Below are 24604 nucleotides of genomic sequence, written 5' to 3'. Positions count from 1 at the left end.
GACTACATAATAACATATTATAGACATTAAGTATAAAAATAAACTCTGGGAGAGCCAGAGCATCCCAGGACCTACAGCTATCTAACCAGTAATAATGCCAAATAACATTGCAAGCCAAAAACCTTATATCCACTGTTGCTTTAGTATGTCACGAGAAGCCCTCTCAGAACCGCCCTAGGAAGAAGCTGCATCCACCAGCAGCTTGGCCGTATCAGTTCTCCAGCTCACATGTTTATATTGTTCCTTCTTTTCTTTTTTTAGGTCTCATTTTTATGCTTTAACTCTGGGTGTATGTGTGTGGGGGAGTTGTACACATGTCTTTTTTGGCGGGGATAGGAAGGGGTGTTCTGAGACAGGGTTTCTCTGTGGCTTTGGAGGCTATCCTGGAACTAGCTCTGTAGACCAGGCTGGTCTCGAACTCACAGAGATATGTGTGCCTCTGCTTCCCAATCAGTGCCAGCTTGTATACATGTCTTATGACTTCACTGAGTAGATGAAATCCTTCTGTAGAAAACCATCAAAAAAATAAGGACAGCCAGAAACCCTAACTGTTCAATACTTACATTATTATAAGTACCATCTTAATGTCAAACATTTTACATAAGATGTTGACATAAGCACATCCAGTCACCCATCACTTATACTTACTGATCGGGCACATTTTTTGGGAGGACTGCTAGAAAGTCCATCCAGTTGTCCATGTTCACCCAGAAACCCTGTTACTTGGTCCAAGAAAGAAGACACATCTAATTGGTGCCACTCTACTAGCTTCTGGCCTAAAAATTAAAAAATTCAAGACATGTAAACATAAAATCAACAATTCTTCTAACCATATTCATTAAATAATTGTCATATGCATAGTTAAACTTTGCTACAAATTCACATCCCCATCCCTCACTTGTTGAAGTCACACAGTATTGTTGTAACCTACTGACAACATCACTTATAACTCATTGAAAGATTTCTACCTACGACAGGACAATTATCTGCTGGCACCACTTACAGCCATTTAGGAAGAAGAAACTCAAACAAAGCAAAATATAAATAAAATATAATTAATGATAAAACCAGCTCACCCTCTAGTGCTCTTAGAGGAATACAACTAGTGCTTATAATAATACAAAACCTAAGGAGACCCATACAAAGTTTTCCTCCAAAAGAATGTAAGTGTACAAACACAAAATGTTGCTACCCCTCAAATTGCCAGAAATAGTCCCTAAATATACACATCCAAAGGTGTCTACACAATTATAATGGGAATAAACAAAAAACTTTCCTTAACTATTAAATTTCTGAAAACAGATCCAGTCAAATATTAATCAACTATTAAGGTATTGAAAAATAAATGATAGGTTAAAAACTGTAATTTGATGTAGCTTACCTGTCCGTGGGTCCAAGATGGAAACATAGGGGAAATCCCCTAGCTTATAAAACTGTATGTATCTCTGACCTTCCTCGCTGTCGTGATAAACCTGTTAAACCAATGATATAAAAACCTTCTTTTTAAAAGGCTGGCTATACCGTTATCTCCTAACAGTAATAGAGTCTCCATGTAAGCCTTTGACAGACATACTAAGTTCTCATTCCCATGTGAAAGGGGACTTGTATCCTACTCACAGTCCCTTCTGAAAATTCATTATGAACATACCAAACTATTCCTCTTCCCTTCTCAGTTCAGAGAGCTACTAATTCTTTCTTTTCAAGTATCTGTCCATCTATGGGTTTTTTGTTTTGGTTTATTTTTGAGACAGGGTCTCACTATGTAGCTCTGGCTATCCTAGAGTTCACTATCTAGAGCAGGCTGTCCTTGTGAACTCAGAGATCTGCCTGCCTCTGTCTCCCAAGTGCTGGGATTACAGGCATGTGCCACCATGCCTGACACGGTACACTTATTTTAATAAATCACAATATATTAAGATTATAAGTTTTAAAAGCCAACATTTTATTAAGCAGAGATGTAACAATACTTTATTCACTCAATATTTGAATAAAATAATAAAAGGAATTCTGTCATTAAAAAACAATCACAGAGGCTGGCAGTGGTGGTGCATGGCTTTAATCCCAGTTCTCTGTAATCCCAGTTCTCTGGTCTACAGAGTGAGTTCCAGAACAGTCAGGACTGTTATACAGAGAAACCCTATCTCAAAAAAAAAAAAAAAAAAAAAAAAAAAACCACTAAACAAAGAAACAAACCAACCACAGAGGCCAGCAAGTAAAAGTGTTGCAGCAAAAAGCTTGACAACCTGAGTTTGATTCTCAGAACCCAATTTCCAAAAGTTGTTCTCAATCTCCCATACCACATACCCATACACATAGAGCACACACAAATTTATAATAACAGAAAAAAACACAAAAATCCCACTGAATTTATCAGACTGTAAAACACAAAAAGGAAAATTAATAGCATTAGTAGTAGTATATCTTAGAATAAGAAAATATTGTTTAAGTTACTTTCTGTAACTTTTTAAAAATTAGAAATTAAAACTGGACCTGTTTAGTCTATAATCCCCTCCTATTCAGATGTCTGAGGTCAGAGGGTCACAAGTTCAAGGTCTACTTGGGTGGTTTCAAATGCTAAAAAAGGAGCTGGGCTCTAGAGGTGCAAACCTTTAATCCCAGCATCCAGGAGGGAGAGGCAGGTGGATCTCTGGGTTTATGACAGCTGTCTACACAGTGAGTTCCAGGGAAGTCCTGTCTTGAAGAAAAACAACAACAACAACAACAACAACAACAAAAAAAAAAAAAAAAAAAAAGAGAATGGAGCCCAGCTTAATGGTGGAGCACTTGCCTCATTTGCAGGAGGGCCCAGGTTGAATCCCAAGTAGCCAGCCTCTCCCCCACCAAAGAAAACCCCAACCAAACAAAAAGAGTGAAACACAAGGGAAATTAGAAGTAGGCTACCTGACTTTAACTAGATAATTTATACAAAAAGATATTATATCTGGGACACTAAGGAATACTAAGCTAGGAACACTAGTAGAAGAGTAACAAGCTCAAGCTAAGACACAAGGTTTAGTGTTTCTCTAATGCTCTAAGATGTTTTCCTCATGGTCACTGGCCTTGTAGGGTTATTCAGCAGTTGAAATCAACTAATCCATGCAATAAGCATGAAATTCATACCATATCTTGAAATTTTAGCACACACACACAGAGCAAGATAAAATGTTAATGTTATATCGTCTATTGATTTAAAGAAGAAATATTAATATTGATTTCACCTGTTTCCTTTGAACCTTTTTAGATGCTATTTCTCCTTCCACTACTTCACTGCTGCCTTTATCCTGACTATTTAACCATTGCAGTTAACGTACGTCACAAACGAATTCACTCTTCCCAGTTTATAACCCATTTCTCCTCCACAACACCCTACACTATAAAAATACATATTACAAAATCTTTAATTAATGCCTTTCTCACCTGCCAGAAAATGAAATGTTCCCGGATAATATTCTTAACAGCTTCATTACTCCACACATCACGGTTGAGGCACTGGCATGCAAAGTCTTGTACATTTTGAATGTTTATCATCAGCCACTTATTCTGCATCTGGCCACATTCTTTGGCCTGTAAGAATAAAGTTAAATATTTATTAAAAACTAGTTTCTAGCCATACAGTGTTGATGCATGCCTTTAATCCTGCACTTGGGAGGCAGAAGTAAGCAGGTCTCTGTGATTTCAAGGCCAGCCTGGTTTACAGAGTGAATTTCAGAACAGCCAAAGTAACACAAAGAAACTGTCTCAAAAAGACCAAAAAAAAAAAAAAAAAGAAATAGTTAAAAACAAAAAACACATAAGGATGGAAAATACACAGGGAATCTGGGTACTGTATATTATTGTGTTGTCTTTGAATTATATGACTGCTGAGGAAACAGCAACAGCTGCTAACATTTAATTGAAAATGTTACTAGAATAATCCAACCTGTATATTTTGAAAATGCCTTGACTTTAAAATTTAAGTCTAAGGGTATGTTACTTTAGTAAAACAGATTTTGCTTTTGCTTCCACAGAAAATGGAAAGCTGTGGATTCCTTCCAGACTAATATGGTTTGATCAAGCAAGACCCCTTAAAGCAGTGGCCCAGATAATCCAACATCCAAAACAGCTGAGACAATGCAGCTTCAGACTACTACAGCCAAGATTAGGTCAGGTTTCTGGGTTTTCTCAGGATCCCCTTGGGATTGACAGAGCCCCCCCCCCCCCCAACAGCAGGAAACAGGAGAGAACTATGCACAAATCCCCAAATATTGTTTATAAATATATTCATTTAAATGGGGTTAGTTAGAAATGGTTAATGATCACAGTCAATTTCTTTCTAAAGAAAAAAAGAGATTATGATATACAAATGTATACTTTGCATTGGTATGGATTTTGGTTTAGTTCAAGGTCAACTTTGCTATATGTATTTTTTCTACTCTTGTTTGGGTATTTTGTTTATACAGCTAATTTGAAAATGTAATGTATAATTAAATACAGATTACATATAGTCACCTATAATAGTCAAAACATAGTTCTGTTAGTTAGGTTTTCTAGATATACAGAGATATATTTGAGATGGATAGATGGTCTTCAAATCTTTCAAAGACCTACAGAATATGGCATTTAAAGTTGTTTATTAGGGTTTTTCATGACAATGAGACACGGATTGTTCCTGCCATCACCAATTATGTCAGAAAGGAAGATGGGCTGCTTTCAATATGGCAAGACTGGTCATTTGGGCAAGAAACTGCTCTTGCCTTAACTGTTTGACTGTATGCTATATAAACTGGACACACAGGACACACAGGAAGTGACTGTTCAACTTGCCAAAACAAGATGGTAAAGTCCTTCAGGGTTCCTACTTCATGGAAGAGTCTGCCAGACATTCTGCAGGACACAGAGAAAAATGGCTGACAAACTGCCAATACAGGTGGGACAGTTTCAAATTTCCTGCTTTGCCAGACACTCTAGGCCTAAAGGTTGAAGATGGATGCCCCAACATTGCAGAATAACTTCAGATGACTATCCAGGCAGTGAGATGTCTCTGTCAATTCTAGAGTTTATATATATTATTGTTCTGAGGTCTTTGATGGAGTTGAAGACAGATAGTTATGTTTATGGTTTTCCTTAGCTGTGATAAAAGATAAGTTACATATAAAACTTTAGACTCACAGACAATATAGAATATTTTTATTAATTTTGCCAAACGTTAGTTGACTAAGTATTGTTAACTATAGTTCTTGCTTGATAGCTGTTTTGTTACATATAATTTTATACTATGTTAAAATTAAAACCTTTCTTTTTATTTAGATAGAAAAGAGATGATGGGGATGTCCTTCTGTATATATGTTTCTCTTATTGGTTGATGAATAAAACACTGATTGGCCAGTAGCCAGGCAGAGAGCATAGGCAGGGCTATGAGACAAGGAGAACTTTGGGGAAGAGGACACAGGAGAGGTCTTGAGGGAGGCACCATGTAGCTGCCAAAGGAATAACAGCCTCATGGCAATACATAGTTTAATAGAAATAGGTTAAATAATTAAGAGAGAGCTAGCTGATAAGAAGACTGAGCCATTGGATAAACAGTTTCTAATTATTTTAAGTCTCTGTGTGTTTGTTTGGGGCTAAACAGCTGTGGGACCAGGCAGAACAGAACCTGTCTACATGGTGGCACAGAGGAGGCAGAGGCAGACCCGTCTCTATAATTTTTGAAGTCAGCATTGTCCATATAATATATCTAGGTCACATAAGACAAGACTCTGTCTCAAAAAAGGAAACAAACAAACAAACAAAAAAAAACCACACTACAATTGTAAATCATTTCATAGTTATAGTGCAGAATTTCCAACAACTTACTGTTTCAAAGCTGCCTTTGTGCATCAAGTCGATTGGGGGACGGAACAGATCCGCAAGGGTTGTCAGTTTCTTATCTATTGCTCCTCCATTTCTTAACTCCTGTTCTTGCCTAACTGCAATACAGAAGGATGGAAACATCTAATTAGCCATAAAATGAAAGTAAATTACATAATAAACAAAAGGCCTTATATTAATGAAAGAATGAACAATATGCTTGATCAAAAGCTAATGACTGAAAAAAAAGGGGCAACATTTTAGGGTTTAGTGATTGTTCCCTAACCAAAGGATAAAAGTAGAAAATTAAATTAGTTACAAATAGTCATGCTAGGCCAGGCCTGGTAGTGCAGACTTACAATCAAAACTACTTGGAAGGCTAACACAAGAAGATGAAGGTTTGGCCAGACATGGTGGCACACACCTTTAATCCCAGCACCCAGGAGGCAGAGGTTGGCAGATCTCTGTGCGCCCAAGGCCAGCCTGATCTACAGAGTGAGTTCCAGGACAACCAAGGCTACACAGAGAAACCCTGTTCTGAAAAACAAAAACAAAAAGATGAAGGTTCAAGGCCAACCTGAGCTACAGAATGAGCTAGTTCAATCTGTAACTTAATGAGAGACTGTTTCACAGTAAGAAGTAAAGCCAGCTAGGGATCTAGCTCAGAACCTATCTAATATATATACAGGACCCAAGTATAGCCCCCAGCATCATTTAAAAAAAACAAAACAAAAATGAATGCACCTCGAGAAGAGGATACACCTGAGGGGTAGAATGCTTGCCTGCCTAGGATATTCAAGGCCCTGTTTGTCCCCAGCAAAACACACACACACACACACACTAAATTCTTTCACATATTCATAAGCAACGCAGAGGAAAACTTTCAGAATCATGTCTCTAGCTCTGAAAGTGATCCTAGCCCATCTATTGCAGTTAGCTCCTGCAGTAGAGACTAAGGACATTGCTGTCCCCATCTACTAGAAGAGCACAGATTTTTCTGATAATTTAAACCTTCTCTTTCAACTTTTTCCAAAGTAACAGGACCTATCTGTGCCTTGAAGGGGCACAGTATGTTATAAAACTAGACACAGCATTTCTCATGTATTATCTAAAAATAACTGTCTAGAGCCAGCAAATGGCTCAGTAAGTCAGGACACTTGCTGCCAAACCTGATGGCTGGAGTTCAATTCTCAGCCCATACAGTAGCCATCCTCTTGTTAGAGGACACACTCACATCATGGCCTATACAAAGCCCCAACTAATAAACAAATAAACAAATAAAAATTGTCCTTTCTTTAGAAATCTTTCAAAGTATGAGGTCAAGATACTTTTGAGTTGTGCCACAGAAAGGTATGAATTGTATGCTGACTAGTTTTATGTCAACTTGACAAGCTAAAGTCAAAGAAGAGGGAGACTCAATTAAGAAAATGACTCCATTAACACTAGGCTGATTACAGGCAAGCCTATAGGGCAGTGATTCCTGCCTTGCTTGATTTCCTGTCCTGACCCTCCTTCAATCATGGACTATGACTTGAAATATGAGCCAAACAAACCTATTCTTCCTTGAGTTGCTTTTGGTCAGGGTGTTTCATCACAGCAATAGTAACCCTGACTAGGGCTGTGTGTGTATATCCATGCATGTCATACATACATGTGGGGTCAAAGTACAACCTGCAGGAGTCAGTTTCTCTATTTTTACCATGTGGGCCCTGCAGATTACTCAGGCTTCATAGCCACTATGTTTACCCAAAATCTTGATGTCACTATAATTTCATTTTTTAAATACGGTGCACCCTCTAAGTAACTAGGACTAATAGAAAAGATATTAAAGAGAATTCACAGACTGGTTCACAAATACCTACTAGTTTCAGTTTGAAAATCTCGAAAACCATCAAATATTGAACGTGCAGGCCTTCGTCTTTTAGGGGCTGTAGAAGAAAAACAGAATTAGTTTAAAAAAAAAAATCAAAAACATTAATTTTGAAAATTCTAAAGGAATTCCTTAGATAACCATTTATTTTTATATTTTTATATTTTTTATTTCTTTTATGTATATGTGTATTTTCCCTACAAGTTAAGTTTGTGTACCATGTGACCAGAAAAGAGTGTCAGATGCCCTGAATCTGGAGTTACAGGCAGTTATCAGCCACTACATGAGTGATGAGAATTGAACCTATGTCCTTTCAAGAAGCAGTCAGTGCTCTTAACCACTGAGCCATCTCTCTAGCCCCATATGTATTTTTAAATGTTCATATTCTTAATAGTGCCTTCTCTCAGGAGAAGAAAAAAAGTCAAGTCTTCCAGGTTATGAACACAAAATGACCCAATCTTATCATGCAAATGAGAAAATCAGAACTAGGTAAGAGAGACCAGACAAAGATTTTTTTTTAAATTCTTTTCTTCTTCTTTTTTTTTTTTTAAATTTATTTATTATGTATACAGTGTTCTAGAGGGTGCCAGATCTTATTATAGATAGTTGTGAGCCCTAAAATAGAATCAGACATGGAAAACCAGTGTAGTAGGGGAATATTCTACTTCTAACCCACCAACAGCAGCCAGCTGCTAGTCTACCGTATTTCCTATCATCTCTCTTTTCTTCCTCTCATGAGACACCAGATCACTTTGGTGTTTTTACTACTACTTCATATTGCTAGCTATCTATCCAGCTCCTATTATTTCTTGGGCTCATTCCTGTTCCTATTTGCTCCCTACTCATTTGTCATACCTTCACTAAGAGTTTCTTTTCAAGCTGTAATACTTCTTGCCCAAGAACTTTTTCTTGGAAGAAACAGCAATCAGCTGAGTTGCCTGGAAATGGTTTAGACCAACTGAGTCACTTGGAAAAAGACACACTCCAGCCTGTTGAACTTCCTGCAGGCTGTTCAGTATATTCCAGGTTCCCAGCTATTGTGAGGTGGGTGGGCTTTGGTGATGCAGCTTTTTTTGAGACCCTTCACCCATATTCCTGTAAGTAACTCCAATAAACTCATTAGTTCAACAAGTTATCTATACTTTGGTATGTAATGGGTTCTCTATCTGAGGTGAGTTGACTTGTTTACTGCATCTTCCAAGAAAAGTTTTATCTCACAAAACAATGAAGAATCGGGATCCCCAGACTCAATAAATAAAGTAGAAAAGCAATTGAACACAATCCCAACCTCTGGCCTTGAGTTGGGGATACATCCTTCAGCAGGCACATTCTTCAATGTACTTTATAAATTACACTATCTCTAGATTACTTACTATACCTAATATAATGTAAATGCTTTCTAAATGATTATTCTGTTTGTTTAGGGAATACTGGTAAGAAAAAAGTCCATGTTCAATACAGATTAATTTTTTCTAATGCTAGGGATTAAACCTAGTAGCAAGTACTTGACTTAGAAGTATTGACACCTAATGGATAACTTTTTAATCTTTTAGAAAAATTATTTCCCCTTCTTGCCTGGTATAGTGGCATACATCTTTAATCCTAGAATTCAGAAGACAAAGACACGCAGGTCTCTGTGAGTTCAAGCGTACAAAAAGCTCCAGACTAGTCAAAGACACACACTGAGACCCTGTCTCAAATGAGTAAATAAATGAAAATTTTTAAAAATTATTTTCCTTTCCCTATCCTAGTTTTTCTACAAAACTTAAAAGAGGTCTCTTATCCTTGTGTTTCAAACCATTTCTCTGTACTAGTTTTCTCAATACAATATACGCTTCACCATCTGCCCTACCATAGGAAGGTTCATCTTCTGTTTTTTAATACCTACAAATATTTGCCTCATAAAAGGAAGTAGATGCTTATTAAACTGTTACTGCTCTTTAAAACTGATTAAATATCCCATACTTGAGCATATTCTGAATTCACCCAATTTTTTCGGTGGGAAGGCATGGAATAAGAACTAATTTTTTCCTCTGTCCAAAACAAGAACAGCACTTGGAGAAATTAAAATTGAGAGAAGGCAAGGCATACAAAACAATAAAGAGCTATAAGTCAAGTATATATTGAGCTACCTATCAGTCAAATGTACATTCAGAGCTATCTATCAGTCATATGTACATTCAGAAGACACAACATAAAATTAAGGGTCCCTTTTAATATAATGACACTGGTTTCCATAAGATGCAGCAACTCCAAATGGGGAGCTGGGGGAACTAAGCATGGTTCCGAACATCTTTAATTCTGGAATTTATAATGTAGAGCAGGCAGTCTCTAAGTTCCAGACCAGCTAAGGCTATCTATAGTGATAACTTCCCTTACCAAAAAAGACAGCAATTCTTTTTGTTAAGTTTCCTCCTCCACCTCCTCCTCATTATTATTCTGTTAAGGAATGCACCTTAGATAAGAACTGGTTCTATAAATGAGGAACAATCTCTGAATAAGCCTTCATATTTCTAGGTCATTTTATTAAAATCCTAGACAACCACAAAGTCAAATAAAGTTAAGCAAATAAAGTGAACTTACCACCAAACAAAGGTTCTGGCTCCACCAATATTTCTTGCTTTTGAGGAATTGGGGCACGAACTTCTTCTCTGTTTAAAAAAAAAAAAAAAAAAAAAGTGCATAATCAAAATGAAAACTGTTTTTGTGACACCCATTTTCCTTCTAAATTGTGAATGTATGCAAACTAACAAGTGAAACAAACACATGATTTTTTTTAAAAGAAACTATATAGTAATCAGAATAAAGAAGCTGTAATTGATTTCTACACAGAGATTAACTAGAAGAATATATATAGCACAGAAAGCTAAAATGGTTTACAAGAACAAAAAGAAAAAGATCTCTCTCAGGTCCCTTACACATTAATTTTTAAAATTATTTTTTAAATATGGAGGATAAGCGAGATCTATGCATAGTTGAGACCTCAGATTCCACTGAAGCTGCAATTTTAGGTGGTTGTGAGCTGCCCAATATGGATGCTGGAAACAGAACTTGAGTCCTTTCCCAAGAGCAGAATGTACTCATAACCACTGAGCTGTCTGTCCACCTCAACCTAACTTGAATCTCCTCCCTCCTTCCGTTCCTCTCCCTCTCTCTCCTTTCTGGAGACAAGGTTTCATTATGTAGCCCTGTCTAGCCTGGAACTGAGAGATCTACCTGCCTCTGCCTCCCAGGCTCTGAGTTAAAGCTTGTTCCATACTACCTCCAGGCTGCAATTATTGTTTTGGTCTTTCTGCCCATCCCCCCACCCAGGGCAATTTGTCTACCACTGATCTAAATCCCCAACTTTCCTGAGTTCTTTCTCTTAAAGACTTTATTTTTAGTTTAATTATGTGTGCAGGAGTATGTGTACATGTGAACTCGGAGTCCTCAGAGGTCATGGGTGACATATCCCTCTGGAGCTGGAGTTACAGGCTCTTAACCATGGAGCTGTTACTCTAGCACCCTTAAAGATAAGCAATTTATCAAGAAGGAAAAAAAAAAAAAAAAAAAAAAAAAAAAAGTCAAGTAAAAATGACTAGAAAATATAGGCTTACTAGGATCAATATAATTACTGCTATATCTCATAATAATTAAAATGCAAGGATGTATTAAAGCGTCAATAAATAGGTAATAAATTTTATGTTATAAAGAAGCTACCATAGGTATAATCTTAAAAGTATTTACTTAACAGATCCTATACAGAAAAGGAATCTTCTATATATGAGATATAAACAAATATATAAAATGTATATTAAATATATAAACTCTTCTCTTTAGTCCCCACCCCTTTACTTTTTTTTTGCTGTATAACAGCTGTGGCTGTCCTGGAACTAGCTCTATAGACCAAGCTGGCTTGAACTTATCGCTGTGCCTCTACCACAACTTCCCGGCAAGATTTTATTCATTCATTCACTGTTTTTGTCCCCCCCCCCCCTTCCCCAAGACAGGGTTTCCCTGTATAGTTTTGGAACCTGTCCTGGAACTGCTTCCTGTAGACCAGGCTGGTCTCAAACTCACAGAGATTTGCCTGCCTCTTCCTCCAAGTGCTGGGATTAAAGGTGTGGGCTACCACCACCCAAAGAGACTTCATTTTTTATGTGAATGAATGTTTGCCTCAATATATGTTTGTGGGAATTAAGACCTTGACTAAGAATTCACTTCCCCCGATGCCCTCAAGGCAGGCAGCTGTAACCATAGAAGAAAACATGTTTTCTAAGGCAAAATGTTCCTTTGGTTTCTGGAACCCTGGGACGGACCCCTGAAAACACCCTAACCGGTCCTTGGAACCTGAGATGACTGACTATCCTCCTCCACTTCCTCCTCTTCCATCTGGTGCTGGGGTATAAAAGCCAGCCCCAGGAGCAAAGAAAAGAGAGGGCCTTCTTAACATCAAGCAAGAGTCATGTGTTGTTAATCCCGACACCCTCCACAGATTCTTGGTCCCAGGCCATGCAGACACGGCATATGCCTTCACACTATGTGCATGCATGCCCTCAGATGTGCTGGGACTGGTGTTCAGACAACTGTGAGCTGCCATGTGGGTACTAGGAATTTAGTCCCCTAGAAAAGCAACCAGGGCTTTTACCATCAAACCATCGCTCTGGCACATCCTTTAAAAGGTAGTTCTGCGGCTAGGGAGATGGCTCAGTGGGTGAAGATACCTGTTGTCATTTCTGATGACCTGAATTTCATTTCTATGCACAAGGTAGAAGGAGAAAATTGATATTCAAAAATCTGTCCTCTAACATCCATAATGTGCCAAAACATGCGCATCCACACACAAGAGATAAATGTAATACAAATTTTAAATAAATTACTTAAAATTAAAGCCTATTCTCAGCGAGGGATAGAGCTCAGCAGTAGAACACAAGCCTAATATCTGCTGAGCACTGCATTTGATCCCAAGCACTGGAAATAAACATTCTTTTCAAAGTGCATCCTCAAAGAATCAATATAACTACTCACTAATAACTCAGTAAAAAAAAAAAAATATTTTTATAAACTTTTTCTAGGAAGGTGAAATGCAAAATGTTTTGATAAATGGGCTGGTAATTCAGTGGCTAAGAGCATTAGCTGTTCTTCCAGAGGACCTTAGGTTTGATTTCTAGCACTGATATGGCAGCTCATAACCTTCTGTTAACTCCATTCTCAGGGAACCCAACACTCTCTTCTGGCATCCATGGCACCAGGCAGGCACACAGTGCACAGACATACATGCAAGGACAAAACATCTGCACACATAAAATAAATTTAAAAGATCTTAAAAATACAAATAAATGGGATCTGGGCACTGTAGCACATGCCTTTAGTACCAGTACTTGGGAGGCAAAGAGACAGGTAGATTGCTGTTAAGTTCAAGGCCAACTTGATCTACACAGTGAGTTCCAGGACAGTAAAGAATATGCAAAGAGACCCTGTCTCAATAAATAAATAAATATTTAAAAAAAAAGTAAATGGCAGGTTACCTTTAAAATCAGTTTATTTAAAGTCATAACCAAATATTGGAACTTAATATTTTTGGACTTAATTATCACAGAAAATAGCAGTAACTTATAAGACTTCTAAGCATATGGGCCAGCAAGATGACTCATGGGGTAAAGCCACTTGCCACCAAGGCCTGACCAATTTACTGGATCCCTAAAACCAACACTCATAAGGAGAGAACCGACAGCCACAAGTTGTCCTCTACCCTTTCCATAAGTGACATGGCACCCTACATGCCCAAACACATATATGGGGGAAAAAGAATTATAATAAAGATCAGTTTAAATTAGATCTAATGAGTTCTACCATGTGTTCTTTTGTCCTGCAAAACCCCGTGCTCACCACACACACTTTTTTGGAGACTATTTCTAAGCCAAAGTCTAACTAGGCTGCTTCAAGCTTCAATCTTCACAACTGAGGTGGGATTGCACTGGGCATGTTGATGCATGCCTTTAATCCTAGCACTAAGGAGGCAAAGTCAGATAAGTTTGAGGCCAGCCTGATCTACATAAGACCCTGATTCAAAAAAACTAAAAACAAAATACAGCAGAGGATGCTGGGATTATAAACATGTGCCATCAAATCTAACAAGGCCCTATTCTTTTTCAATATCTAACAGTTGGAATTTCCACATTTAACACTTAGAATTCCAAGACATACTTTATATTTTTAAAAATTATGAATATTCATTTGCCAATGAACATTCCATAATTAAAGAACCACCAGTTAGACAAGTCTATAATAAGACAAATGACTGAAGAATAATTCAAGATTACATTACATATTCTTTCCTACTTTTTGTTTACAAGCCTTACTTACTACATAACCCAAGCTGGACTCAAACTTGAGATTCTCCTGTCTCAATCTTCTAAGTACTAGGATTAACCATCGGTGGTTCAGTGGTAGAAATCTCACCTGCATGTGCTGGGATTATAGAAATGTGCCACCACACCCAGCTGCTCTTTCCTACTGGACATAGGTCACTGCTCATATGCAGAATTTCAATAACCTGAAGGAACAGACAATGTATCTGTAGAAGGAAGTTTAGTAAATATTTTAATCAAAAAGAAACACCAGTTGGTTTTGGTGACCCATGCCTATAATGCTTACTACTTAAAATGCTGAAGCAGGCAGTCACTTGACCCCAAGAGTCCATCCTGGGGCAACAAAGGAAGACTCCATTTCAGGGAGAGTTACATGGAGAGGGGAGGTGAGTAAGGTGGGGCCCATTACACAACTTTAAAAGATTTTCCAAAAAATAAATGTACTTTTCAACAGGGTATTATGTACCTCAAGCTGGCCTGAACTTATTATGCAGCCAAAACTGTCCTAGAACTTTTGCTATTCCTGTCCCCTCCTCCCAAGTGTTAGGATCACAGGTGTGCACTATCCTGCCAAGCTTTTAAAAAAAAAAAAAAAAAAAAAAAAAAAAAAGGCCCCCTTTTTTGGTTACAGGGTTTTTCTGTATTGCTTTGGGGGCTGTCCTGGAACTCACTCTATAGACCAGGTTGGCCTCAAACTCACTGAGATCCACCTGCCTCTGCCTCCTTGAGTGTTAGGATTAAAGGCAGGTGCCATCACAACCTTGCTAAAAAAAAAAAAAAAAAAAAAAAAAAAAAAAACTTTTATCCAATTAAATTTTTTAAAATTGGTATACTGCACTTGACAGGGGATGTGCAAAACTGCCTCAATCTAAGTTACTCAACTGCAATCCAATGAAATATCTCAGTTAAATAAATTAATAGTCTTGTGGATGAAGATGACTCAGTGGTTAAGGGCTGCTGGCTCAATCATGAATTAAGAACCCATCATTCACAAAACCTGGAACTCCAAAGAATCCGACTCTCTCTCCTGGCCTCCATGAGCACTCATACACACATGGGTACAAGAGTGAACACACACACACACACACACACACACACACACACACTCTCTCTCTCTCTCTCTTTAAAAAAAAAAGTTCCTATAAGGTAAGACTTAATTACTGTATATCTAAAGATATTTGGCAATGCTAACTACAATAAGCAGAAAAATAGAGATGGTGAATTGGAAGGGAAATTCTAGTTAAGGAATTAGGAACTACTATTAAATGTTCACCAGTTGCATATAAACAATCTATCCGAATCATGATGTAAGTAAGTAACTAAGGAAAAAACACTCATTTATGAGAAACATTTGCTCTTAAAAGGCTACTTTCTTTGAGGCTTAGGAGTTTGAGACTAGCTTAGACAAAGCAATGAAACCTTACCTTAAAAAGGTAAAATAAATGCTATCGGGCTAGGATTTAACTCAGTGCCAGAGTACTTGCCCAGCAATGGTGAGACCCTGAGTTTCATTTATCTTTCAATAGCCACACATTGCTATCAGAGTCATTAAAATAACAAACAAACAAACAAACAAAAAAAGCCAAAGTGCCAGTCATGGTGGTGTATACCTTTAACCCCAGAACCTGTGAGTTTGAGGCCAGCCTGGTCTAACATAGTGAGTTCCAGGCCAGGTAGGAATATACAGTAACTCACTATTTCAGGCACAACCAAAAACAAACAAACAAGTAAGTAAGCAAGCAAGCAAACAAATACATAGATACATACATACATATGCTTCCCCCAAATCAATTGCAAATATCTACTATTTAAGTGTCTATCAACTAAAACATGTTTCAATTTTGTTTATTTATTTGTTTGTTTATTTGTATGTGTATTTATTGGAACAGGACAGCCTGGAATGTGCTATATAGACAAGAATGGTCTACGAATTAACAGAGATCCACTTGTCCGCCTCCAGAGTGCTGCAATTAAAGGTGCATAACATATCAACCTGCTCAATATTGATTTCCATTAAAGCTCTAAGCCATATTGGGAAATGGAAGCACACTGGAGACAAATGGTCATCAGAAAATAAACAAACAAGCAAAAACTTTGCAAACTATTAATATGATCTTTAAAGTTTATAACTCATGTAGAAAGAATATTCCATTGATCTGAAACTAACTCAACAAAGAACAATTGTACTTGTATGTGACCTAGTTCTTATGTCTGATTTAATAAATTACATCTGATTTAATAAAAATAAAACTCTGGGCCTTTGCCTGTTGTATTTAAAATGATTCCTCATTTAATTTCTCATATTATAAACTATGAGAATTACAAAAGACTAAAAGTATTAGTCTTACTTAAGGACTTTTAAATTAAGTATTCTTTTGTTTTGTTTTGTTTTTCAAGGCAGATTCTCACTATGTAGATCAGGCTGGCCTGGAACTCAAACAGATCTTGCAGGCCTCTGCCTCCTAAGTGATGGAACTGGACTACTACACCTTGCCCCTTTTAAAGCTTTTTGTTGTTGTTAAAGTCAATGCTTAGCCAGGAATTGTGGGCATACCTGGAATCTTAATATACAAGTAGATCATGAAGTCAAGGTCAGTCTAGGCCACAAAGCAATGGTATCTCAAAATCAAACAAAAAACCCAATGACCATCTGAGTGCAGAGGCTTGTGGCCCAACAAGGTTCAAGTCTAATGCTTTCCAAAGACATGAAATTTTGCTCAAGAGTTATGTATCCATTGTAAACTCTCACTAATAAAATACAGAGAGCTAGAAAATCAAATATATACAGTTCTATAAACAGTGGTAATGCCTTTAGTGAAAGGACCAGAATTTTTTAAATGATTTGTTTATTTTTATTTTATGTGCATTGGTGTTTTGCCAGCATGCATTCCTGTGTGAGTGTGTCAGATCCCCTGGAACTGGAATTATGGACAGTTGTGAGCTGCCTTGTGGATGCTGGGAATTAAACCCAGGTCCTCTGGAACAGCAGCCAGTGTTCTTAACTGCTGAGCCACCTTTCCAGCCCCTAAAAAACTAGTATTTTGCCGGGTGTTGGTGGCACATGCCTTTAGTCCCAGCACTAGGGAGGCAGAGGCAGGCGGATCTCTGTGAGTTCAAGACCAGCCTGGTCTACAGAGCTAGTTCCAGGACAGGTTCCAAAGCAGTATAGAGAAACCCAGTCTTGAAAAACCAAACCAAACCACAAAAACTACTATTTTGATCATACACAATTACATTTTTTTTTTTTTTTTTTAAAGTGCTACATCTTACACTCAGGTCCTATGCATGTTAGTCACACATTCTACCACTAAGCTATACATGCTTCAACCTTAGTTTTCAAAACCATTTCAAGAAAACTTACTTTCCTGAAAAAAATGTAGGAAAATCTACATTTGGAAATATGAACTTCATTAGACTATGCCTGCTTTTTAACTGCTGTGTAGCTTGGAAAAATGGCCACACTCTTGTTTCCTCAGATGCAAAATAACACCAATCTATAAAGTTCTTTAAAAACAAAAACATCAAAATTACTTCAAACTTGCTCTGTAGCTAGGATGACCCCGACCTTCCAATCCTCTCATCTTCACCCCCTAACTATTAGGATTAGAAGCATGTGTCACTAAGTCTGGCTTATTTAGGTTTGGGGCTTAAACCCAGAACTTCTTGAATGTTAGACACTTTTGTCAACTGAGCTAAATTCTCAGCCAACAAAATTCTTTTTGTCGTATAGCTGGTGGCTTTGGAGCCCACAAATTCCAATCTCAGGCCAAATATAATCAAGCAGTTGCACCCGTACTCGGTCACCTGCCTGCCCATCGGTAACCCACAGTTCTTTTGAGGAGTGAAAAAAAGAAAAGATTAAAGAGACAAGATGGAACACTAGAGAATATAAGGTATAGTAAATACAAAAGTTTCCACATATTTTTTTCAGATTCTTTCAACCTTAAATGTTTTTCAAAGCTAGAAAATTAACCTAACTTTGATAAAAATGCAATTTAGGCAAAAGGTATCTGCTACAATAAATAATAAATTCATACTCTGTGTGTGGTCTGACAGTAGAAACACTTGCAGAACTGGTACTGGGCTCCTCAGCAATTCCTCCACCATCCAGAAACATAGTGACTGCCATCTCCAGGTTGTTGTTGCAAGCTTCAAGCATATGTTTTCCTACACTTTCACTTGCACCTGAAATAGAAAAGAAAGTTAAAAATGACATCTTACAGTCAAACTCGTACTAAAACATGCAATCCCCAAGCAGATTAACAATCCTTCCCCTTTAAAATGACTTGCACATTTGTTTACTTCTGCCCTGTTGTTGAGTTGGTATAAATACAGAGGTAGAAAATAATACAACAGTATCACAGCAGTACAGACTATTTTGCAATCAAATTTGTTTTCTTTTCCTTTTTTAAGTGTGTATGTGGGTTTTTGTTTAAGGCAGGTCTCACACTGTAACTCAAGCCAAGTGTTCAACTCAGAAATCCTTCTGCCTTAGCCTCAAACACTAGGCTTACATGAATGAGTACTGCCACCACGCCTGGTTATTTATTTGTCATTTCTTTGCATATATGTGCTACAGTACATGCACAGAGGTCAAAGGACAATACCTGGTGCCATTCCTTGCTTCTACCTTGTCAGACAAGAGAGTCTCTTGTCCACCACTACCTATGTTAGGCTAGCTACCTAATAAGCCTCTCATCTCAATGTAGGAAGGAGCCCTGGGATTACAGGTATGTAACTATGGTAACTGCCTTTACTTAGGTTCTAGGGATCCTCATGCTTGCATCTCCTTAGCTCTGTTTGCAATTTTTAAAAAAAAAAGGCTGAATTACCTAGTGTGGTGGGATATACAAGCACTTGGGACTCGGGCACCTCTAAGTTCAAGGACAGCCTGTGCAAGCCTGTCTCAAAAACAAAACAAAACCAAAAAAACACAACAGGTTGAGTATATTATTTGTTACTAATAATAAACTGAAAATGGGATAAAGAAAAATTAAAGACTGCATTCTAGAAAGTTAGAAAGAATGCAATTCAATTAAAATTTTTTAAAAATCTATTCAAAAGTTTTTGAGAAGGGGTTGGGCTAGGGCTCAACTCAGAACACATTTTTAATATCAAACCAAGAGAAGTAACCTAGACAATTTTGTCTAAGATATAAATGTCTGGTAAGAAATGTCAATCTTTGTTATTTAAAACTGGTCCAAACAGTCATTTGTAAATAGAGCCAGCACAATCTGTTGAGTGAAATGTAAATTGGTAAAGTCCTCTTAAAAACAATTTTACATGTACCAAGAAATTCCTTTTTTAACTTAGTTGTACAGACTTCTAGAATCAAATCAACATGAAATACTACATGCATAAAATGTCCAGAAATATGTTCAGAATAGATTCAATTAATGAAGCAAATTTTGAAACATAAAGCTAGTATGTATTTGATTTAAATATTATGCAGCCACTGCAAATCACCCTGAGCTTCCTATCAGGGATGAGTTTTCTTTATCTAAATTATATCCCTTGGAATCTCATTCTACTGGCAGAAAATGCTCTAAGATTTTTGTCTTGAAATGTGTACTGTGAAAGCATTTTACTGAGCATGCCATTTCAAGGCTGACAGCTGTTTTGTCTCAGTACACAAAACAGAATTCCAATGTCTTCTGCTGCTACAGCTGGGAAATCAGTTGTCAGCTTAAAGAAAATTATTTTTATAGCAGTCTGTTGGTTCTAGAGCTTTTAAGGTTTCTCATTGGCCTGCAGTTCCACTGTGAATGTCAAGGTTAGTCTTCATTCCTTGGAATTCACTGGATTTCTTTTCTTTACTTTTTGTTTCTTTAAAACAGAGTTTTTCTGTATAACAGCCTTGGCTGTCCTAGAACACCTTTTGTAGACCAGGCTGGCCTTCAACTCACAGAAATCCAACTGCCTCTGCCTCCTGAGTGATGGGATTGAAGGCTTGTGCCGGCATCTTTCTTTCTTTCTTTAATGTTGCCTCTTTATATCTTCATTCTCAGCAGTATCATGTTTGTTTGTTCCTTCTGAGATAGGTTTAGCTATGTAGCTCAGGCTGGCCTCCTGCCTCAGCCTTCCAGCCCTGGAATTACAGGCACATGGCAGCTCACTTGACCTGGTGATATCTTCACTGCTATCTTCTAGTTCACATATTTGCTGTTTAGGTATGACTTTAACATCCTCCAGTCCTTTATAAGTAGTTCTATTTTTACTTAATTCTTCATCTGGGTGGTGGTGGTGCACACCTTTAATCTCAGCACTAGGGAGGCAGAGGAAGCCAGCCTGATCTATAGATCAGGATCTATAGAGTTCCTGGACAGCCAGGGCTACACAGAGAAACCCTATCTTGAAAAAACAAACAAACAAACAAACAAACAAAAAAAAAAAAAAAAAAAAGAAAAAGAAAAAAGCCTTAATTCACAATCCTATTTCAACTTTCAATTTCAATTACATCCACAATATAAAACATATGTTATAACAACATAAACTTTCTACAAGTCTCTATGGATCACTGTCTCTTATTTTCCTGGCTTTCATTCATTATCCAATTTTTGTTGTTGTTATTTTTATTTATTTATTTTTTTTAATCTTGTCATTGTGTATATACTGTTGCAGGATATTTGTCCTCACTAACACTCCGAGACAGCCAATAAAGTTAGCCTTGAATCAGGGGGTGGAGCTAGCAACTAGCTGACCAGAATTAGCCATAGGGGTTTGGGAAGATCCAGGATACATATAGAGACACAGGAAGTACTAGGGAGGAGCTTAGAAAGATTTGTGAGCCCTTTTGAGGAAAGAGAGAGAAGGGTCACTGGCCACTTATCAATCAAGTTTTCACCCCAATATCTGACTATGAGGGTTATTTAATAATAGTACAATGTTAAGTAAATGCTTTAATATGTGTATGAGGAAGATGGGTATGATTCCCTCAAGCTGGTAGTTTTGAGTCAATGCATGTGCTTGGGTCCTCTGCAAGACTAGTCTGTGTTAGTATTTAGGCATCTGTACTGGCCTGCCCTTGGAGTTCAGACAGGATACACCCTCAGCCACAGCCATTAAGAGCACCACCTGTGCCTGTTCACTATGTTCCCTTTTAAAAGGGCCCTGCCCATCTCCCATTCTCTCTCTTTCTCTCCACCACCCCTCACCCACCCCCACCCCTCTCTCCTGCTGCTCCTGTCCCTGTAGGCAGGTCTCCCAGTCTCCTTTTCTCTTTTTATGATCCCTTTCCCCTAATAAAAAAACCCTTCACTTGAACTGTCATATGACGTCTTCCTTGTACTTTTTATTTACAACAGTTAGTTCTCTTAACTACTGAGCCTTCTCTCTAGCCTTGTACTTTTTATTCTTTTCATTATTTATTTGTATGTGTGTATTTGTAAGTGCATGTACACATGTCTAGTTGCACACATCTAAAAGCACAGAGGCCTCCTCTGAAGTTGAAGTCCCAGGCAGTTGGAGACCAGCTTGTTACATGGTGGTGGGATCAAAACTCTGGTCCTTATGACTGCACAGGAAGAGTTTCTAGACACTGAGCCATCTCTCCCCCACCCCCCAAGTCGCTGTTCCTTTTATTGAGACAGGGTCTCACATTGTAGCCCATACTGGCCTCAAACTGAAGTCCTTCTGGTTTGGCTCCCTAAGTGCTGAGATTAGGAACCAGAAAGTTGGCTCAATAGGTACACATATTTGCCATCAAGTACTGAAATTATGGTCTGTGCCACCTTTGTCTAGGGTTCATCTGTGATTTGTTTACTATGATATAGTATAGTATGCCCTGGAACTTTTATCTTAAGACTGTTTTAAGCCTGAAGGGATATTCACCTAAAAGCTTAGTGGATTTTTCAAGGTAACCAACCCCAGGTATAATTAATAAGAGTTGACAGTTGGATGGAAATTTTTCAAAGACCACATGGGAAATGTAACTCTGCACCAGACAAGTTGACAAATTAACACTTTTGGTGCATCAGCATGCCTGAACTATATGGGGAAGGTGGGTATAATGGCATCCCAAGCATTTAATTTTTTTTTTTGTTTTTTTCAAGATAGGATTTCTTTGTGTAGCCTTGGATATCCTGGAACTCATTCTGTAGACCAGGCTGGCATCAAACTTATAGAGATCCTCCTGCCTCTGCCTCCTGGGTGCTGGGATTAAAGGTGTGTGCCACCAACACCTGACTTTAATTTTTTTTTAATTTAGTTAGTAAATTTTATATGGAGAAGATTATCAAAGCAATCAAAATAAACTGAGACCTTATCATGAAGGACTGACTTTGAAGCTTTGGGATTTATCTTGTAGCTGTCAGGAGAAAAGTCATTAAGGAAGTGTGGGTGAGTGGTATAATTAATTACCCTTATGTTTTGGAGGATACTCTTGCAGCAGAATGGAATGATGTGCTTGGAGGGGCCTATTGCAGTAATTAAGTAAAAAGTTTGAAGGACTTGAGGTAGTGGAAGCTAGCCTGTTTTTAAATAATTAGCTCCAGGCCTACCAGCACTGCATAGTGAAGCTCTGTCTTTAAAACACTACTACATACCTACACCTACCCCCCTCAAGTTGTCCTATGGTGCATGTATGTACAAACACATAAATACACACACATACAATAAATAAAAAGTAATTAATTTTTGCTAGGCAGTGGTGGTGCATGCCTTTAATTCCAGTACTAGGAAGGCAGAAACAGGTGGATCTCTGTAAATTCCAGGCCATCCAGGGATGCACAAAGAAGCCCTGTCTTGAAAAACCAAAAAAATGGGAAAAAAAAAAGTAATTAGTTTTTTATTGAAATTAATTTTGATTAGTTTTTAATTAAAAAATAAATATCTCTTGTGGGGAAGGGGAGAATTGGATTAATATGAAATTATATTTCATGTGGCATGACATGAAATACATGGGTCTTCAGTTCTATTTTCTTGCATACAATTTAAAAAACCCTCAGAATCCTCAAAATGTTTCTTTTGGGGTTGGAGGGGTTCAAGACGGTTTCTCTGTGTAGCTTCTGAGACTGTCCTGGAACTGGCTGGAACTCACGGAGATCTGCCTGCCTCTGTCTCCTGAGAGTGTACCATCACCCCACCCCACCCCCAGCTCAAAATGGTATCTTAAGGAATGCATTTGGAGTTGACTAACAGCTGAAAGCCCATGGCAGCTCTCAGGATGGAAGCTGACCACCTCAAAGGCAGATTAAGCAAGGGTAGAAATATTAAAGGTTAATCAATCACACAAATGTAATGGAATCTTGAAAAAAAAAAAACCCAAACAAACAGAAATGACAGGCTTTAGAGAGCTCCTCAAAAACCAAATGTGAGAGCCCGGTGTTGGTGGTGCACGCCTTTACGCCCAGCACTCAGGAGGTGGAAGCAGGGGCTGGTGGGTCTCTGTGAGTTCAGAGTCCAGCCGGGTCTACAGAGCTAGTTCTAGGACAGGCTCCAAAGCAATGCAGAGAAACCCTGTCTTGGAAAACCCAAAACAAAACAAAACAAAAAAAAAAAAAAAAAAAAAAACTAAATGTGAGGTTCTTAGAAGGTGTATGTCCATCCACAAACAGAGTGTAGCAATTCCATGTCCTCCTGTAACCCTATACATTTACCTATATCCTTTGCAAAACAAGTATTTTTCCAAGATCAGGAATTAATCAGGAAATCAATAAAGCCTAAAAAACAGCAGACTGGTAAATTTGAGAAGCTTTCTGAGACTCTTTGCCTCCCTCAACTATGAACACCACCAAGCAGCCAAGTTCTACAATTTTCTCCTAAGGAGTATCACTCCTAATCAACTTTCTAAATAAAGTTCTACTCTACAGACTTTTCTCAAGAACTCTGCTCTTGGTCATGCTCCTTTTTAAAAAATATTTAAACAGGAGTAAATGTAGATTTACCCCAAGAGTGGGGTTTCCAGAGAAAAACACACTGATATTGTTTACATTGTATTTATTTATGCCTAGCTCTATTTGTTTGTTTGTATTTTAAAACTTATCTTGGGTGTATGAAGTGTGTACATATCACACTTGCGGAAGTCAGTTCTCTCCAAGTGAGCCACAGGGACTGAACTCAGATCCATCAGGCTTAGGGGCAAATGCCTTTACCTACTGAGCCATCTCACCAGTAACCTTGATACACTTTTTCACAGCAAAATAACATGTGATTCTCTCCATTTCCTTTTTTAAAAACTCAATGTCTCTCTTGAGCTGCATACAAGCTATATGACAGACCTCAGCCAGAGGCGAAAGCAGGATTAAGACTAACCTGCACTACAGAATATAATTCCACTTCAAAAAGGGAGAAGACAAAAAAGGAAAGTCAAAGAAAAAAAGAAAGAGAAGTGTGACAAATGATCACTGCACACAAATTTTTACTGTCGCCTTCCCACCACCCCCCCTCCTACCAGAATCCAAAGATGCTTCAATTGTGAATCATAAATAAAATAAAATAGTATAAGCAAGGCATGGTGGCATAAACCTGTAATCCCAACATTTGGGAGGCAGATGAAGGATTATAAATTTTGAGGCAAGCCTGAGCTAGAGAGTGACACCCTTTCTCAAAAAATAACGAA

General features: G+C 37.9%; 1 protein-coding gene across 2 annotated transcripts in view; it reads right to left on the bottom strand.

Moving 5' to 3' along the window:
* Positions 1 to 24604, bottom strand: part of Ubxn7 (UBX domain protein 7) — a 45866-nt gene that overhangs the window by 8892 nt on the left and 12370 nt on the right. For both annotated transcript variants that reach the window (XM_051191329.1, XM_051191330.1), the window contains exons 2-8: positions 18084 to 18231; positions 10280 to 10347; positions 7689 to 7754; positions 5833 to 5945; positions 3418 to 3564; positions 1382 to 1472; positions 649 to 776 (exon numbers count right to left, since the gene is read on the bottom strand). In XM_051191329.1, the coding sequence (XP_051047286.1) occupies positions 649 to 776; positions 1382 to 1472; positions 3418 to 3564; positions 5833 to 5945; positions 7689 to 7754; positions 10280 to 10347; positions 18084 to 18231 (761 nt within the window). The remainder of the gene's footprint in view (positions 1 to 648; positions 777 to 1381; positions 1473 to 3417; positions 3565 to 5832; positions 5946 to 7688; positions 7755 to 10279; positions 10348 to 18083; positions 18232 to 24604) is intronic.

The sequence above is a fragment of the Phodopus roborovskii genome, unplaced genomic scaffold, assembly GCF_943737965.1.
Source record: "Phodopus roborovskii unplaced genomic scaffold, PHOROB, whole genome shotgun sequence".
Taxonomy (NCBI): Eukaryota; Metazoa; Chordata; class Mammalia; order Rodentia; family Cricetidae; genus Phodopus; species Phodopus roborovskii.
This window is presented reverse-complemented; position numbering and strand designations above follow the sequence as displayed.